The 19,325-nt window shown below is 35.8% G+C and overlaps 7 protein-coding genes across 7 annotated transcripts; 5 read left to right on the forward strand and 2 right to left on the reverse strand.

The window, feature by feature from the left end:
• Positions 1-233: 233 nt before the first annotated feature.
• Positions 234-722, forward strand: CBG06277 (the record flags this gene model as incomplete). The annotated part of the gene is made up of 1 exon (XM_002647198.1): positions 234-722. The coding sequence occupies one exon, from the start codon at positions 234-236 to the stop codon at positions 720-722; it is 489 nt and encodes a 162-aa protein (XP_002647244.1).
• Positions 723-1,825: 1,103 nt separating this feature from the next.
• Cbr-srx-22 lies at positions 1,826-4,544 on the reverse strand (the record flags this gene model as incomplete). Its single annotated transcript, XM_002647199.2, has 4 exons — positions 1,826-1,860; positions 1,923-1,978; positions 3,569-4,165; positions 4,387-4,544. The coding sequence occupies 4 exons, from the start codon at positions 4,542-4,544 to the stop codon at positions 1,826-1,828; spliced, it is 846 nt and encodes a 281-aa protein (XP_002647245.2).
• Positions 4,545-5,155: 611 nt separating this feature from the next.
• On the forward strand, positions 5,156-6,559 carry CBG06279 (the record flags this gene model as incomplete). The annotated part of the gene is made up of 4 exons (XM_002647200.1): positions 5,156-5,168; positions 5,614-5,784; positions 5,853-6,109; positions 6,356-6,559. 4 exons carry the CDS (start codon positions 5,156-5,158, stop codon positions 6,557-6,559), a joined length of 645 nt encoding a protein of 214 aa, XP_002647246.1.
• Positions 6,560-7,974: 1,415 nt separating this feature from the next.
• CBG06280 lies at positions 7,975-11,198 on the forward strand (the record flags this gene model as incomplete). The annotated part of the gene is made up of 6 exons (XM_045237099.1): positions 7,975-8,410; positions 9,432-9,520; positions 9,846-10,068; positions 10,124-10,191; positions 10,708-10,874; positions 10,994-11,198. The coding sequence occupies 6 exons, from the start codon at positions 7,975-7,977 to the stop codon at positions 11,196-11,198; spliced, it is 1,188 nt and encodes a 395-aa protein (XP_045093175.1).
• A 202-nt stretch (positions 11,199-11,400) lies between these two features.
• Positions 11,401-12,778, reverse strand: CBG06281 (the record flags this gene model as incomplete). Its single annotated transcript, XM_002647202.2, has 4 exons — positions 11,401-11,780; positions 11,856-12,006; positions 12,052-12,442; positions 12,675-12,778. The coding sequence occupies 4 exons, from the start codon at positions 12,776-12,778 to the stop codon at positions 11,401-11,403; spliced, it is 1,026 nt and encodes a 341-aa protein (XP_002647248.2).
• A 688-nt stretch (positions 12,779-13,466) lies between these two features.
• On the forward strand, positions 13,467-15,640 carry CBG06282 (the record flags this gene model as incomplete). The annotated part of the gene is made up of 5 exons (XM_002647203.1): positions 13,467-13,609; positions 13,718-13,865; positions 14,109-14,294; positions 14,456-14,619; positions 15,286-15,640. The coding sequence occupies 5 exons, from the start codon at positions 13,467-13,469 to the stop codon at positions 15,638-15,640; spliced, it is 996 nt and encodes a 331-aa protein (XP_002647249.1).
• A 1,593-nt stretch (positions 15,641-17,233) lies between these two features.
• On the forward strand, positions 17,234-18,853 carry CBG27338 (the record flags this gene model as incomplete). Its single annotated transcript, XM_045237100.1, has 3 exons — positions 17,234-17,452; positions 17,997-18,315; positions 18,624-18,853. The coding sequence occupies 3 exons, from the start codon at positions 17,234-17,236 to the stop codon at positions 18,851-18,853; spliced, it is 768 nt and encodes a 255-aa protein (XP_045098536.1).
• Between the last annotated feature and the right edge of the window lie 472 nt (positions 18,854-19,325).

The following is a 19,325-nucleotide window of genomic DNA, read 5'->3' on the forward strand; positions in this document are numbered from 1 at the left end:
AAGAGCAAAACGGAGAGCAGGAGGGAGAAGGCGAGGATGAGAGACAAAAAGAGGATCATCAGGAAGATGAGTACGAAGATGAACAGGAAGAGGAAGATCAATTGACTGAAGCACCGACCACGAAAATCTTCAGAAAAAGAAAACAGTTCGATTCTGATAGAGTTTCATTTGCTCCCAAACAACGAAATGAAAGAAACAATCGCGCCTTTACATTTTCAACAAGACAAACCACAATGGCTGCTCGTTTGAATCGAAATAGAAACGAACGTCGAAGTTCTTCTACCGCTTCTACAATGAGAACCACCACCTCTTCTAAGCCAGAAATGATTATCAAAACCAACAGACCAATTTCGTCAACTACACCAAGGCAAACGACGACCAAAACTCGAAAACCTCGGAAGAAGACACAAAGTCGAAAAGCTGATCCTACAACCACCATCACAACCACAGCAACCATGAGGACCACGACCACCATGAGAACAAGACGAACAACTTCCCATCAGTCGAGACGAACCACGACAGAACCTCGTACGAAACGGACGACGTCTGCCCCTGAAACGAGACAAACAACCATCACCACTCAGAAGACTCGGAATGATAGAAGAAGACGCGGGCGGCCCACTACCACCACTCCAAGATCTACTACCATTACTCCAAGATTCACAACCACTACTCTAAAATCCACGTTCACCGGCCGAAGGAAGTTCAAAGGACGCGGATAAGATCATCTTGTTGCAACCGATATTCTTTTTTTGTGTTCTGAACTATTTATCCTCTCTAATTCTTATATGCCACACCTTTTAGTCTTATACCTTCTTCTGAATAAAAATCAAAATTACAAAAAAAAATTATTTTTAAAACATCAAAACTATTGAAAACATGATTGGAATAAATAAACGTTTCAATCTAACCAAATTTTCAAACAAAAACATGAAAGCTATTCAAATACCCACATCTTTCTTCAAGGACCAGAATTTTTTTTAAGGACCAGAATTTTTTTTTAAGGACCAGAATTTTTTTTTAAGGACCAGAATTTTTTTTTAAGGACCAGAATTTTTTAAGGACCAGAATTTTTTTTAAGGACCAGAATTTTTTTTAAGGACCAGAATTTTTTTTAAGGACCAGAATTTTTTCTAAGGACCAGAATTTTTTTTAAGGACCAGAATTTCATACTAGAGCCAATTTTGGGAGGTTTCTGATTTTCAAATACTCGGCATTCCCCGTCGCATGTTCACTCTACACCGCAACGCAAAAACGCAAAACGCAAAAACACCTAAAATCTCAAAACCCAAAAAATCATGCCGTTTGAAAAATTGTATATGGCTTGGACTACTTATCGGGATTTTATATCTCGCTTGGTGCCGAAATCTTAGTGAATTCTTTTATGTGTAACAAGATCACCGAGATGCTTGTTTCGACAGAAGAATTTTGATGGAGGAGACGGGGAGAGTTTTTTGTGACGGTGTACGCCATGGTTTTTCAAAAAATATGAGACCGCGTAGCTCACATTCAGCTGTTATTTTGTACCTGCTCGTTTGCGCCTCTTGGAACTTCGAAACGCTATGAATCAGCTCAAATTGATCCGTTTTGAATAATTTTTAGTGCATTTGAAAGGATGTCATTTGATTTTTAAATACCCAGATACGATAAGAAGGTCCACATCATAAACACGCTCGCTTTGATCTGGAACAATTTTTCTAGATTTTGTTTTTCTTGTTTTTTTAAATTTTAACGGGAAAAGTCTTACTAATATCTATGAAATACAACAAAAAAAATTGATTTATTATGATTGAACAAAAAAAGTTAGTTTAGAAGATTACAATCTCTAGAACATCAGCACGAAGGCCGAAACGATGGATTCTGAAAAAATGAAATGATCACTGTTGTGAAAAAAAAATTGTTCTGAAAATTTAAGAACTTACGTCTCTTCTTTTTCATAACAGACAACATCTCTTGGTTAGACGCCAGAATTATTGCGCTGCAATTTTGAAAATGTATTCTTACGGGGAAAATCACTGCCCGGTCCACAAGCCGAACATTTTCAGGACCCGGGCCGGTGGGTCATGGTTTTTCAATATTGAAAAAATCTTTGACATTACTGCAAGTTTGGAATTTCAGAAAATTTTCGTGAGGTTCGAAACTTCTGAAGAAAGCTCAACCCGATCTATTTGTTTTAAGTATGATTTGAGTTTACTGATCCCATGGCGGTTTAAAGGTTTTATAGGAGTTCAAAGGTCTTGTACAAATTGACAGATCCCAATCCCATAAATAGTTACCGGTGTTTATGGGACCCCGAAATTTCATGGGGCCTGTCAACCCACTAGGGAAAGCTTATTTTATTGTTTCTCTGCGTTTAGAATGTATTTTAGGACATTAAAAATTTTTCGAAAATTTGTAAAAAATCCAAGGGGGTACCCCAAGGCGATTTTTTCAAAAACAAAAATTTTCGAAACAAAAATTCGAAAAACTTTCAGATTATAGAGAAACATTCGAAATACAAGATACAGTCAGAAATCCCGATTCCATGTACTCTTTTGAAAACTCCGTCCAAAAAAGTTAAACATGTACTGAAATCACTTTCAGAGCTCATAGTTGTCTTCAATGTGAAGTAAATAACTTTGATTACTTTGGCTTCTCCGGCTAGCTTATAGTTAGGCTTTAGCAATTTTCAAAGGTTGATCTATTGGAGATTCTAGGCAAACCACTTGTTTATGATTTCTCTCTACATTTGGACATTAGTACTTTTAAAAACGCTGATTACAGTACCAAAGTTATTTTCTTCAAATTGGCCATTTGAAGACAATTATGAGCTCTGAAAGTGATTTCAGTACATACTCCTAGTTTTTGAAATGAGTTTTGAAGGAGTTGATGGCTTCATTCCTGGGGGGTTTTTTTTAATTCAATTTTCATTTTGAATGTTTCTTTATAACCTGAAAGTTCTTTTACATTTTTTTTTCGAAATTTATTTTTTGTAAAAATCGCCTTGGGGTACCCCCTTGGATTTTTTACAAATTTTCGAAAAAATTTTAATGTCCTAAAATACGTTCTAAACGCAGAGAAACAATAAAATAAGACTTTTCACAAGATTTCATGACCTTTAACATCATCCAGAAGTCCGATACAATCACCGGAAAAATAATAAAAAAATTCAAAAAAAGTTTAGCAGGTCGAGGGAGTCAAACCAGAGAGTACCCGCTCAATATTCCTCATCACTAACTATTCGACCACGCTTCCACATTTTTTCAACACTCAAAAACTTATATACGTGATGGAGAAAAATTGTATTTAAAATCCACGTATTTTTTCAAAACTTCCGACCCAGTTTTCTCGAAAACTACCGCGACAATGCACTTTTTAAAAACAGATTTGGAATCAGGAGAATGTCAGCTTTCAGATGATATAGGTCACCATGCGTATCGCCACACCCGAGTTGGGGCCTTCCCTAGTCAGATAGATGCCAAAATTTTTAAAAATCAACTACCCAGGACCGACCGGGCCAACCAAGACAACAATGATATCTCTTCCCCATCAAAATAACAAAAAACCAAATCACCTTTTTCTGACTTACCCCTCAAACGCATGCATGAATGCCCATAGACTAGAGTCCAAAAATAGCAAAACACTATAGTCGGTCAAAAACGGTGCAGTGACATAATATGTGACTTGACCAGCAAAAATTGCAGCTCCTTGGAAGAATGATTGTTTTATAAAACTCTTCTCCCTTTGCCGCTGCTCTTTCGACATTTGAACTCCTGCAGCGCTCAACAGGACTCGACTATCCCTTCCAGCTTTGTAAGCAGTCAGCAAATTGATAAATAATGTTAATGCAACCATACAAATATTAAAAATAAAATCCGAATACCATGTGATTCTCGAACATTCTGAACTGTCAAAAAATACAAAGGTCCAGGTGGAACTGCTATATGAAAAATGGCATCCGAGGAATTCGTAAAATAGCAAACACATGAAAACGGAAGTTAAAAAAGCGAAATTTTCGAACATTGTCGTCTTGGATTTTGTGAAAATTTGATCGTAGCGAAAGGTCCAAAAAACTGCACAAAGGCGATTCAGAGCCAAAAGGAGATGAAGTTGATTGGAGATTTCATAAATTGTCATTGCAATTAGACCCAGATAATGGGAATGGGGAATTAGTGGATTGCTGGGGCTGAAAATTGGGGATAGGGGTTTTTGGAAGGAAAAGAGAAAATATCTGATTGTGAAAAAAAGGAAATTTGGAATTTCCACAAAAAAATCGGGATATCCAAGAGAACCCTAAGTTCAAGATTCTGAGATTCTGAGATTCTGAGATTCTGAAAAATGACTTTTCAAAAATTTAAAAATTAAAAAAAAAAACAAAAATCGAAAAAAACCAAAAAGCCTGCTCACCTCAACTGCATTGGACACACAAAAATTACATAAATCAGACACATGGTCATATTCAAAATTGCCTGATTCTTTGTGATCATCCCGAAGGAACTATTCATTGATCCCATTTTTTTCGAAGCCAAAAGCACCAACAAATTGGCAAAAACCCCGAATGTCATAACCGGAAAATTTTTATTTTTATTTATTTTTAAACTTTGAATTTGAAAACTCACTGCAAATGTGATAAATGCCACAATCTCGGCCATTTCAGAATGAAAATTTTGGGTTTAAGAAATCAAGGAAAAATTCCAGAATAACAAATTTCTCTACCAGTTTAGGTACAATAACCCACTCATTTTTTTTCCTGGAAAAATGAGCAATCATAAAATTATTTTTGTCAGCACGGAAAAATATAATTTTTTGTAGGAGCGTTGTAGATGAAAAAAAAATTTCCGCTCGAGAAAATTTTCAGGTGACAAAATTGTGAAGTTAGAAAAAATAAAGATGATAATTTAAGCACAAACTTCAAAGATCATGTTTTTATTCTCTAGTTTCAACATATACTTTTTGGATTACTGTATGCGCCGTTGAATTTCAAAATCCAGAGTTTTTACGTGAAGCGGAAATAAATCAAAACTAGCTTCTGGCATATATAAAATCCATGTCTAAGAAAAATGTGGAATCCACGAAAAATGCCACGAGGATAAATTTGGAAAACTGTAGTTTTGAAATTCTAGAAAATTTCAACCAGTTGCTTTGGACCCCAACAAAAAGTAAAAAGCAAGGAACAATGCGTTTGAAAGGTTTGAATTAAGAATTTCAGAATTACGAAAATTTCGGATATTCCAAGAAATTCTGAAATTCAGAAACTTTGAAATTCCAACTTTCTGAAATACTTTTTTTTTGAGATTCTGAGATTCTAAAATTCTGAAATTCTGAAATTCTGAAATTCTGAAATTCTGAAATTCGGAAATTCTGAAATTCTGAAATTCTGAAATTCTGAAATTCTGAAATTCTGAAATTCTGAAATTCTGAAATTCTGAAGTTCTGATATTTTGAAATTCTGAAGTTCTGAAATTCTGAAATTCTGAAATTCTGAAATTCTGAAATACTGAAATTCTAAAATTCTGAAATTTTGGCATTCTGAAATTCTAATAAAATCTTAAAGTTGCAGAAATTGTTTTGTTCCAAACTTTTGAAAAAATCCAACTTTCCTAAAAATCTAATTTTAAAAAAAACCTTTTCCAGTACAAACCTCCTTGGCAATCATATCGGTTTTTGCAATTTTCACCCGAATTTCCGCCGCCGAGACCATTTGCAATGGCACCGAACTGTCGGTTTACGACGATTTGGACATTGGAGGTCTCACCGAAAAACCATGCACAAAAGTGTTCGGAGATATTGTCATTGCCAATTTGAGTGAGTTTTTCTAGAACTTTCCTAACTCAAAAAATCTCAAAAAAAATCAATTTTAAATGTTGTTTCAGATGGTGGAAAACGAATGTCTAACTACTGGACCATTGAGGAGCTCTATGGATCCTTATTCATCGTAAATACCACGAATCTCGGAGATTCTGTGAATCTCCAGAATCTTCAAACTATTCATGCTGCTGAGTCACCAGCTTTGGTTATCAGAAACAATCGGGGATTGAGATTAGCAATTGGAGCAAGGCTTGGACATGTCTCGACTGGAAGTAACATCACGTATTGGTTAACGGACAACTGGCCAGCGGCTATGACAGAGGTAAGAGCGCTCCATTGAGAACTTTCAGGACAATCACTTTAACTTGAATTATCTCGATTCCTAAAAAGGGTATCGAAAATTGTCATTCCTGAAAGGGGTATTGAAATTTTGTTAGTTAACAATTTTTGATATCTCTTTTAGGAACCAAGATAACTGTTTTCAAAAAAACAGTACTCCGCTTCTAGGGGTAATATCCGGGGTTAGACTCTAATTAACTATCAAACTGAAATGGTTGATCTCTTCCAGAGCGAACACTACACCCTATTCATGGCGTCCGACAAAAACCGTCCCGTCTTCTACACTGACAATCATTTTACTACTCGACAGTGTGACGGATGGTACTACAAATTATGGACCTTTGTATTTGGAACTCTTTGTGTCATGGTCTCCTGTGCTCTCATTGGACTGTCCTTCTATGGACGGAGAGAGAAAACTAAGAAAGGAATTTGAGGATTCTTTTCATTTCTCCTGTGCGTATAATGGTGTTGATCTATGAATTTTTGTAAAATTCAATAAATGATTTTTTTTTTAAATATTTTCTGGCAACATTCAAAATACTTACTGATAAAAAACATACTAAGGAAAATGAGGTCATACGGTACTATGTATGATTTTTATCTCCTTTATCGCGGACAATAAGAAATATATCAAAAAGTTGTCAACTAACAAAACATTGTAATGAAATCTTGCACATTTTGTGAATTAGTAACGTTTTGATATCTGTTACATAACCTAGATAATTGGAGTCAAAGTGGGTCAACCGTCTTCACATCGTCATTACTCGCTCCACGTCTTCCTATCCCGCCTTTCCGATAGCCCACCTGGACCTTTAAACCAGGTGGACCATCATCAAATTGTGTATAAAAAGGGAAAGTTACTATTGGTTATTATAATTTCTCATTGTCTTGTTTTTATTCTCTAATTTTCATCCTTTTCATTCCTAGAGGTAAGTGCGCTCCAGTGATAATTTTTGTTCTTATTGCTTTGAATTGAATTATCTCGGTTCCTAGAAGAGGTATTCAAAAGTTGTTAGCAGCTAAAATGTGTGTGATAAAATTTTTTACGCATTTTATCAGTTGACAACTTTTTGATACCTTATTTAGTAATTGAGATAATTCAAGACGAAGAGACTGCCGTCAAGGTAGTTTCTTTGAGATTGCTGGTAGGCTTACTTTAACCCTAATAATCTTTGTTTCGAGAAGAGAATGAAAAAGTTGCTAACTAACAAAATGTGTAAAATTTTATCACAAGCATTTTTATACTGTACAGATGTTTGATACCACTTTTATACACCAAGCGTAAGCTCAAAAGAGTCTATTCCCGCCGCGAAGTGATCCGAGAATACTCTATTATCCTAGAAGGAATATCAAAAAGTTGTTCACTAAAAAAATGTGCAAAAACTCATTAAAAGTATGTTATCAGTTGACAACTTTTTGATATCTCTTTTAGTAACCGGGATAATTCAAGTTGAAGTAGCCATTCCCAGAAGAAGTACGGTTAAAGTGGGTCAACCGTCTTCACATTGTCATTACTCGCTCCACGTCTTCCTATCCCGCCTTTCCGATAGCCCACCTGGACCAGAAAACCAGGTGGACCACCATAAAATCGTGTATAAACGGAGAAAGTTACTTACTTAGCTATACTTACTTAATTTGTTGTTCTTTTTATATTTTCATTCCTAAAGGTAAGTGGGCTCTATTGATATTTCTTGTTCTGGATACAGTAGCCATTTCCTGAAAAATCCCACTGGAGCACACTTACCTCTACCCTAATCGCATTAACTTATGTTCCTTAAAACTTTGCATTCCCGCTTATCAAGATTTCAATTTTTATAAACTCACACCATGCCAATTTTCAGACTAAGCATGTCCAATTCTTCCTCTCCAAGCCTAGAAAAAGTGCAAGCATCCGACGATGAGACGACCTACTCTCTCCAACAACGAGTACATGATCTGGAACACCTGCTCCAGAAGAAGGAACAACAACTCTACGAAAAGAATATGGAACTTGTCAAGGGCCAGAAGCTGATGAACTCTCGTCGACAAATCCAAAAGGAAAGATTTCAAAAAAGAATGACCATGAGGGATTGTACTTCTCCCAAACCCACATCGGATTTCGACTCAATTAACACCACCGAGGCATTACTGAAAATGGCCAATCGATTGGAGCAGGCAGAGGAGATAATCAACACTCTTGAGAGCACGCTGACAGGCAATTCCCTGTGGATCTGTAACCACTTTACGTCAGAGGAGATCCGGAAATTGCCACTGGAGAGAATGGAATCCCTTTCGAAGATCGCGAGTAAGGCTTTGAAGATTGTCAGGAAAGAATGAGCCGATGTTGAACATTTTGATCTCTTCTAATTGTGTTATGAACAAAATGTGTTTATTTAATGTTCCAAATAATTTTGAATTTCAAAAAATTTAATAAACTCGAATAGTCTACTGTTCTAAAGCGAGCGACACAATTCTAAAAAAGTCTTTATTATTTTCTGTAAAAATGACGAGCTATGAAGACCTCAAAAAGTGTTCCAGAATTTTGCGATTTGTCTGAAAAGTTCTATATTTGACAAAATTAGAGCTGTTCTGATCTTTGATAATTAGAATTTTTGGAATTTTCGTTTCCTGAGCTCTGATTTCTTGAATTTTTAAAGTTTCAAGTTTTTAGATTTTTTAGAGTTTTCGGCATTTATGGACCTCTTGGAATTTTGAATTTTCGAATTACCTAATTTTTAAAAATTCTTCTCGATTTTTGAATTGATTTTCAAAATTTCTGGAATTCTATCGAGTTTTATTTTTGTTTAGCATACTCTTAAATTTTCAGACAAATCAAAAAATTCTAGAAAACTTTGCTTTTTACAGTTTCCCTGTTCTTTTGATCACAATTTTTCTCTTCTTATCAGTACAAAAATATTGTATCGAGCCCAAATTAAAGCCATAAAAATGCTTCTTTCTCTTCAAAAATTGTGTTTAAATTTTCTGTTTCCCATTTCATAATGAGCATTAAAAATGCTAAATTTTCGTAAATTCAGAAATTCAAAAATCCTGAGGATATTTCTTTTAATCTGTTTCACTATTTTATTCTATCAATTGATAAGACATAAAAATCCAAAAGTCGCGATTTTGGTGGTTGTCTCAAATGGGACAGATCTTGAAGAATATCGAATATCGTTGGGTGAGTTTGGTGGCCTAGAAAACAGGATTTTGAAACAGTTAGGCCACCAAATTTTTTCGCATGCTTTGATAACGCTTATCGTTAGAGTAATAGCCGAGAAAACCAGATTGTTAATAAAAAGTTAAACCACGAAATATTTCTTTAACAGATAGTGTAAAATGCTATGCCAGGATTCATGGATACCAATTTATTCTGATTAGAGATACCGGACCAAATGAAGCCTGTCAGCAAAATGAGGTGAGTGTTTTTCTAGGGACCATTTCGCAACCAGACGTTTTGAATATTTGCAACTTACCATTTTTATACCGGACGTTCTGAAACTGGTAGTTTCGAAACCAGACGTTTTAGAACTGGTCATTTCGTACCTGTCCTAAAACGTCTGATTACGAAAAATACTTACTAAAAATATTTCCGAAAAAATCTGAAAATTTAAGCTTTTCCCAGCCCAAAATTTCCAGAAAAACACGGCAATTCCAAAAGTTCTAAAATGTCTGGTTCCGAAATGGCCGGTTTCGAAATGTCCTGGTCTGGACCTCTATTCTGAAAAGTCCTGTTTTTTCAGTTTCTATTCCGCCGTCACTGCTTAACAGCTACCGTAATCCAGCTATACGATATCGTTCTGTTCCTGGACGCCGATATCGGCGTCGTGAATCCGAATCGAAAAATTGAGAATTTTCTAGAAGATTCTGTGGATTTAATTTTCTATGATCGATTTCAAAATTGGGAAATCGCAACAGGAAGTTATCTCGCACGGAGCACGAACTTTGCTGTTGAATTTCTGAAAGGTGACCTAGAAAATTCCAGCCAAATTTTCTAGGTCATCATTTTCGAAAATTTCAGAATTCGCCAGTTTTGAGTCGAAGTTTCCGAATGGCACAATTCACGGCTCAGATAATGGCGCTATTCATGTAATTCAAAAATTTTTTGAAATTAATTTATTTTCAGAATCTGAAATTTTTAAAAAATTGGAAAATTAAAGAAAAACCGAACATTTTCAGAAAAATTTTCGAAATTCCCAAAAAATTATTTTTTTTGATAATTCAAAATAATTTTTTTTTCAAAAATCTGAAAAATTCAGAAAAAATTTTAAAATTCAAAAATTCTCTGAAACTGAAATCTCCGCAAAATTCTGAAAATCAAAAAATTAATAAATCTGAACATTTCAAAAAATCTAAAAATTTCGAAATCTATTATTCTTAAAAATCTGAAAAACATCTGAAAACTTGAAAGTTTTCTGATTTTCAAAAAACTGAAATTCAAAAAAAATCATTAAATTTTCAGATTTTTTTTTGTAATCCTACAATTTTCAGCTCTTCCTGGCCCAAAAACTTCGACTGGATTCCAGAATTTGTCTCAAAATTTTCGAAAATTCCAAAAGTTTCGAAGACTTGTTCATTTCCGAAGCCTGCATTTGGAATATTCAGGAAAAAACTGAAAATCGAAATGTCCAAAAAATCAAAATTCTGCAAAAAGGAGAATCCTGGGTCCGAGATGGCTGGATAACGAATAGTCAATGGAGTCTCCACGTGGATTTCATGCTGCATGGCTGGAAGATGTCGCAGCTACGCGAGACACCTAATTGGGTCTTGAAGTTAGTTTTTTTCGAAATTTTCAGATTTTTGAAATCTTGGTTCTGAAAATTATTTTCTCGTTTGAAAAAGTTCTTTTCAAAGTTTCGACTTTTTAAAAAAATTTTTGCGAAATTTCTAGACCCATTCCAACAGCTCGAAATCAATGGTTCAGTCCGTTTTCCGGCAAATTCCACTTGGAAAAATGCACAGAATCAAATTCTACATGGAACTACAACGTTAAACTAATCGGAGACGTTGAGGAAATTCAGATGAGTTTGAGGAAGATGGCAGATGACGTGGAAGTGATGAAAAAGAAGGCGTTGGTGAAAATTAACAATTTTTAGAAATTTTGATTAAAAAATAAAACAAATACAATGCAAGCTCTGGGTGAATCGGTTAATGACAGGCTACAAGAAAATCGATAAAACTGGGTGAACAGATTGAAAAAAGTGGAATTTTCAACGATAATTTTCCACTTATTTTGAAGGGTGAAAGTTACAAAAAATAAATGGATTTTTAAAATTAAAAAAACCGTAAAAAAATCATTTATTGAAATCGAACTCGTTTATAGTCAATTTGTCCGACGCCATTCGAACGACGAATCATCGAGTGATGATGATCCAAACACTCCCTTTTGAACTCGTCCCATTCCACTTTATCAATGATTTTCTCCAGAATTCTGGCCTTTGTGAAATCGGAATATTCACAGAACACTGGCGAATTTCTGATGATTGTGAGGTCTTGAGAGCATTGGATTCTCGAGATACAGTGTTCTCGAAGCTTCTGAAGTGAATATCGATCGGCCATCCAGAGACAACGATCGTTTTCCAGTTGAGTGTTGGTTAGAAGGTGTTGTTCGACGTGGTCGGTGACGCCTGGCATCAAGAAACGATCGGCTAGTTCTAGAAGCTTCTCGCATTTTTTGTCTGAAAAGAAATTCAGTTGAATTTTGGAAAAGAAATTGAATCTCAAAACTTCTAAATCACAATTCTTTCTCTCACCATTCGGAAATTCTGGTCTCGGATAGACAACCTTCAGAAGCGAGTGAAAATCCTGATAGCTGACGTCTTTGATAGGAATCTCTTCCATCGAATTTTCAGCGAAATTTCCCATGAACAAACTTTGAAAGAAGTCCGAATGCATCGCCAGGTACTGAAAATCGATTTTTCGAATTTTCGAGAAAAAACCAATTTTTACCGATTTATTAACATGCAATTTCATCCCGTCAACCAGCAAAATCGCATCAGTTTTATCGGACGCTTTAAAGATTGGATCTATATGGATTTCGGGTAGAATATTCGAGTAGGGTATTAAATTGAATTGATAGCGCATTTGAAGGGCTTGAAGGGGTCCGGCGAACGGTGGAATATCGATATTCAGTCGGACGTCATGAACAGATCGAGTCAAATCGCAATCGATCGCCGAGTTGGTCCACGTGGTTCCGTTGTTGACTTGAACGGTGATTCGGCCTGTTAAACCGTCGAATCCCTGATTTTTGACCTCGTCGCACTCGAAAAACCAGGAGAGCATCACCAGGGGAAGCGCTTCGTTTGGTGGTGATTGCATCGTGAACCCACCGAGGACCACCCTGAGAATATTGATTTTTTAGTGAAAAGAAATTTTTTTTCAAATTTTCTTGACACGAAATCTTGTTTTCCGGTCAAAAATCCATATTTTTTCGAATTTTATGTATGATTTTTAGGTCAAAAAACGTTTTTTTAAAAGTTTTTTTCCTGACCAGAAAATCTGATTTTATGGTCAGAAAATCGACCTTCTTTCAGATTTTTCTGGAATTTTTAGGCTTAAAAATCAATTTTCACCATTTCAGACTATGCTTCGACGCACGATCCACCTCTATTTGCTGCAGATAAAGCAATTTAATCTTGCTCTCGTATTCGTTGATCGCGGCAACTGGAGTTGCCATTTTTTGGCTGAAAATTTTTTTTCTTCAATTTTTAATTTTTTTCAGACGATTTAGATAACGAATCTCTGTAAAAACTACCTGAAAGTTGAAATTTTTTGGGACAAAAATCTTTGTTTTCCAACTTTTTTTCAAGACGGCTACGGTAGTCAAGTCCGCAAACACCGCTAGTGAACTTTTTTGTTGACCGTAGTCTGGCCACGATTTTTCCACCAATTTTTAATAATTTTCAGGTTAAATTTCACAGATTTTTACCATTTTTTGAACAAAATTAATGTCGAAAAAGCAAAAAATGTTTCACTTGAAAATCCTCTCAAAAAATTTTCCAGAAAAATAAGCAAATTCGTCATAAAAACAACTACGATTTTCCAGATCTCTCTGTGCAGAATCATTCCGATCTCTTCAGCCATCTCATCGTCATTCAAATCGTCTCCTTTGTCTCTGTCTTCTCCAAAATAAAAATTTTTGTCTTCTCCCGTTTCTCATTCTGCGTCTCGTCGCCCATTCACACACTATCTCCACTGCCTCCCCTGGCGCCCGCGGACGCACTTCTCTCTCACACTGACTCAACATGAAAATTGTTTCTTTTTCTCTCTCACAACACCGATTTTTCGTACATTATTTCTTTTTTCTGTTAATTTTTTGGCCTAAAAATTGTTCTAAAGTAGGTTTTTTTTTTCTAGAAAATTCCATGTCACGAGCGAGCAGCAGCGGTGCTCGTGACGTGTCATCACTCGCCGAGGAGACGCAGGGAGATCCAGCGAAGGGGCGATTTTTGAAGAAACGATCGGCTCAGAATGCGAATAGCGATTATCATCCGAGCCATAAGAAAGAGTGAATATTTTTCTGGGATTTTTGGAAAATCTAGACTATTTGGAAGAAACGCTAGTCCCTGAGCATATTTTCTTGAAAGTTTTTTTTCGAAAATCCAGAATTTTCCAGATCCTTAGCTCAAATTCCAAAAATGCGACGTGGCATTTGTCACGACAACGATCGTGAAGAAATTCTGATGAGCCCGCCGACCGGAGAGCTGGAAGACGAGGATATCAGTCGTCTGAAACAGGCCACGCCCCATTTGCCAGACGACGTGGTGAGCAAGAATGGCACGTGGCAAGGAATGCAAGCGCGCTCCATAGACGACCTAAAAAAGGGGATGTTAAAAATTTCTGGAGAATAACCGATTTCGAGGATTTCAAAAAAAGAACCTTTTTAAAAATAAGTTTTTTTTTAAATTTTAGAATTCTGAAACTTGTTCTAACGTAGCGCGCTTGCATTCTTATTCCCTCGCTTCTTTTCAATTAAAAAATCAACGGAGCGCATTTTCTTCTTGCAGGTGCTCCGAGTACTGTTTCATTGCTCATATGACGTGGATTCGGCAATAGAATTGGGACAAGGAATGGAGATACCCACGAAAATTCCAGAATCGGTCAGAAATATAATAGTAGCTAATATTGCGATGGAGCGAAGTGACTATCAAAGTCGACGGAAACCAATGAAAGAGTTTTATTTAGCGCAGCAGGTGAGTAAGTACGCTCTATTGAGAAAATTTTGATGAAAAAATATGTGAATTTCTGGAATATCTTTACAAAAATTCGGAAGAATTGTTGAACACTTAATTTTTAGAGTCCAGAAAAAGTACAAAAAATCGATTTTCTGCCAAAAAAAATCAATATTTTTCAGATGAAAAAAGTGTCGAGTACAAAAGCGCTAATCGATTTTTACTATAAGGAAAAGAATAAAATGATGGGAAATTGGCGATTGGATACGTATGACGAGGAGGATACACACGAAGAATGGGTCGAAATGGCTGAAAAAATGCGAGAAAGTGGAGTGCACATAGTGACGTAAGTGATATTCGAAAATCCTGAAATTTGAAAGCTTCTGAATTTCGAAATTGTCCGAAATTGAGGATTTCCCAAAAATTAAAGGCGGTGTGCGGTGAAAATTATTATTGTTTCATTCTGTGCAGATTTCTATGTAGATTCCCATAAAAATAAAGAAAAAATTCAAAAAATTCTTCATTGAGAAAAACGGCATTGAAAAGTCAAAGTTGTATCTGGGGGCCGAGCGAAACAGCGGGGGTTTTCTAGGCCATTTGCAGGAAAAAGCGAGCGAAATTTGAATTTTTATTGATTTTCAGTGTTTTTTTTTCAGATTTTCAAAAAGATTTTCAAAGGTTTTTGTTAATTTTCTTCCAGATATATTTAACAAACTGAAAAATTCTGAAAAAAAACACTGAAAATCAATAAAAATTCAAATTTCGCTTGCTTTTTCCTGCAAATGGCCTAGAAAACCCCCGCTGTTTCGCTCGGCCACCAGATACAACTTTGACTTTTCGATGCCGTTTTTCTCAATGAAGGAATATGAATTTTTTTCGAATTTTATCTTTATTTTTATGGGAGTCTACATAAAATTCTGCACAAAATAAAACGATAAAAATTTTCACCGCACACCAGCTTTAAGACTTTTAAAAATCGAAATTCAAAAATTCCAACAAAAAAAAGTTCCAGGCGAAATCCCTCCACCGTTGCTCGACCCACAAAAAAATCCTCTCGAAAAGCGACAAAACCGAAGAATCGTCGTCGCCAAAAACAAGAAATCGATAGCGAACCGACACCATCTTCATCGACGCCTTCAACCAGTAACGTCTTCAAAATCCCCACAAGATCTCATCAGAATCCAGAATTCTCTTCCCCTTCCACGTCACCACGACGACGGACACAATCGGCGACGATGCCTAGAATTGCTCATGGCTCTGCGTCACCGCCGAAAACAGCCAGTAGAAAACGAAGAAATACAGAAACTTTGGATGAGCCATCGACAAGTGATGGACGAAGTTCTCCGAAGAAATCGTGTCATAACTAGCAGGATTTTTAAAAAATTGATTTTTTGGTTTTTTGAATTTTGAAATTAGGAAAAATGACTTTAGAAATTTGAAAATCAAAATCTCCCGAACCAAATAATCAGACCCAAAATTCATTATCATCATATTTTACTAATTTTTTTGTTCATTTTGTTTAGTTGTTTCCTTATTTTTTGTATCATTTTTTCACACTGGTTGTCTGATTTTGCTCTAATTAATTGTGATTTTTCAAGTACTTTCCGGTTAGAATCAGTTATTGATTTTTTTTTAGTTAATTTTCTCTCATTTCCATCATTCCTCGCCCACTAATTTTGCCTGTAAAATTGTCATCAAATTGCTGTTATTCTTTCTTTTCATTTTTATCTTGTGAAATTAATTTATTCATTTTTAACTTGTTTTGTTTTTCAGAGAACTCAAAAATGAGTCCAAAAACTCGAAAGAAAGGTACAAACTTACAAGTTTGTGAAATCAGAAAATCAAATTTTTAAAGGTGGGGGGACAGGAGATTTTACGGGGGATTTTTGGGGGCAGAGTATGCATTCTACCGTGACGGTGTACAACGCTTAATGTCACTCTGCGTACAGCTGTCGTCCTCGCCTTTATGTATGCGATCGGGTGACCTCTTTCTCTTTTCCCGTGTAGCTCAGTCAGTAGCGGCGCCGCACCCTCAATCCTCGTCCCACACGTTCAACTCGTCGAGAGGCATACTTAAACGAAATTTCGAGAACGTTATTTTTTTCATGTGTCCCCACCTTCAAAGGGGGACTCCGACCAAAAATTTTTTGCATTAAAATGTGTTAAAATTCATCTATTTTTCAAATATTATTGCGAAAAAATTCAAAGAAAATTCGAAATCCCCGAAAAACGCCGTGGAAAAGGAAAAAAAATCCAAAAAAGTGCCTCCGGGGGACGAGGATTTTCAGTGAGAAACCTANGCCACGGCACCTGACAGCCTTTTTTCAAATCGCCGACAGTGGTTTTTTACGTTTTTTACCTGCCGGACATGAAATTGAAAAAAATCCGGGAAATTTGCCACGTTGGAAAGGCGCCCGCTGCCGTGGCCTAGGTTTCTCACTGAAAATCCTCGTCCCCCGGCGGCACCTCTTCTTCCTTTTCAACGCCGTTTTTCGGGAATTTCGGATTTTTTTGATTTTTTTCGCAATAATATTCGAAATCACTTTTAACACATTTTAATGCAATAAAAATTTTTGGTCGGAGTCCCCCTTTAAATGAAATTTCATAAAATTTTGAAAATTCCGCAAAATCGGAAATAAGAGTTAGAAGAAAAAAAAATCAATAAAATAAAAAAAAAATTTTTAAAAATCTCATCTTTTTTTAGGTTTTGAAGACTAACTTCATTGAAAAAAATTCAAAAAAAAGTATTTTTAAAAATATCAACTGACCTTATTTTTCTTGTTTTTTTCGACTTCTAGAAGAAAGAATTTTTCAAAAAAATCCAATTTATTACGTGACCCCCCTTATCTTGCCCTAGATCTTTCCTCGCTTTCCTTATAAAAGCCAAAAAAAAAACCGTGAAATTCTTCACTTTTCTGAGAGCTCCAAAGAGCAAAAAAATAAGAAAAATCAATCGAAAAATGTCGGAAACGATTCTGCAAAAAATGGAGCGCTTGGCTATGGGAGGATACGTCTCCAGTGACTCTTCTTCTGAAGAGGACTTCTACGCATCTGTAGGATCATCCGGAGCCGGAGCCATTATTCAATCGGGAGCAACTAACAGAGGAGCTCAAAACATCGGACAAAGTGTTTTCGAGGGTCGCAGAAGGCCAATGTCTACCACGATCGTTCCTGGAAGGGTAAGAAAATTTTAAATTCTAAAAATCTGAAATTTGGAAATTCTGAAATTCTGAAATTCTGGAAAACCGAAATTCTGAAAATCTGAAATTTGGAAATTGAATATGTGGAAATTCTAAAGTTCTGAAACTGTGAAATTCTGATTTTCTGAAATTCTGGAAATCTGAAATTTGGAAACTCGAAAATTTAGAAATTCTTACATTTTGAAGTTCTGATATTCTGGATTTTGGGAGTTCAAAAATTCTGAAGTTCTGAATATTTGAAATTCTGAAATTCTGTAATTCTAAAATTCTGAAGCTCGGAAATTCTTAAACTCTGAAAATCTGAAAATCTGAACTTCTGAAATTCTGAAATTCGGTAATTTCAAGGTCTGTAACTGTCAAATTCTGATATTCTGAAAATCTGAAATTCTGGAAATCTGAAATTCGAAAATTCTGAAATCCTAAAGTTCTGAAATTCTGAAGTTTTAAAATCGGGAAAATCTAAAGCTTTGCGATTTCACAAATCCAATCCTCAGAATTTCCAAAATAGAACAAAAAATTTCAGAGAGCCATCTCCGGACTTATTCTTGTCGGCGACACGCATATACGCGAAGGAGATGAGCCCAGCTACTTGGAGGCCGAGTCTACCAAGTCGGAACCGAAAAATGCGGATATTGAGATTCCAGATATCCCCAGAAGACTCAGCAGTGTGGGAAGGGACTACGATTTTGAGGCGCCCGATTTTCCAACTCCAGATGACGTGGCACATGAAATTGAGGTTTCAGAAGATTCGGATGAGGAAGTCGTGGTCCAGGCACCGCCCCCAGTTCAGAAACGAGGGCCTGGCAAACACAGAAAAACAGATGCTCAGAGATTGGTTAAAGGTAAGAAAAACTTTGAAAACAATTTTTTGTGATTTTTAAACTCTTCATTTTACATTTAACATTTTCTAAGTTTTCGCTTTTAAAATGCACTGAAAAACCACTCAAAATGGACTTTTTCAGACTGAGATACATCCATTTGAAGTTTGAAGGTTAGAGACGCAGACAGGCAGACACTCTCGTTTCTCTGCGCTCTCTCAAACTTCATACTCAAAATTGAGTTAGAAAATTGATTTTTTTTTCAAGTTTTTAAGAAAATTTCAATACTGTCTAATTGATATACAACTTTTTTGAAACTTGAAAATTTCCAGAAGCCGACGTGCCACCAATTCTTGGTAAAAGGATTTGTCATCCTCCAGTACGTCCTTGGCTGCTGGAGAAACTAGAATACAACTACGAAGAAGGAAGCGTAAAAGTTGTGAAGTGGACAAAATCTGGAAGTTCCGAGGTTCCTACTGGGAAAAACAAGAATGCAAACTCGAGGAAGACGGCTGGGCCAAGTAGAAAAGGAGATAAAACCAAGAAGACCAAGAAGAACTGAAGAAGCAGGATATGAAATAGACTACGAGACTACTTGAACCTTCTTTTTGATTTTCTAAATAAATAATAAATTGTTTTTCCTTTTAAATTTCTGAATTTCTAACATTTTCATTTTCCAAATGTCTAGGTTTCTGAATCACTAACTTACCAGAATTTAAGATTTTCAGAAAATCAATTTTTTTAAATTTACAAAATATTTGCATTTTTCAAATTTTCGAGTTTTAATTGAAAACGCCAGCCTGATTGCCGCGCCTCCGGCGCTTCAAACAGCTGGAATTAACCTTTTCGTCGCTTCGCGACTCACTTTTTTAAAGGTCACGTGAAACTATATTTTATTTTCAAGCGTTTCAAAATTTGCGGACAAACTGACAGAGAGAAAAAGAGACGCAACTTCATTTATTTATTATAAGAATGATATTCAGAGTTTCTGAAAACCTAAAAAAAAACTAAATCTTTGAAAAATGGAAAGTTCT

The sequence above is a fragment of the Caenorhabditis briggsae genome (assembly GCF_000004555.2).
Source record: "Caenorhabditis briggsae complete genome, chrV, whole genome shotgun sequence".
Lineage (NCBI taxonomy): Eukaryota > Metazoa > Nematoda > Chromadorea > Rhabditida > Rhabditidae > Caenorhabditis > Caenorhabditis briggsae.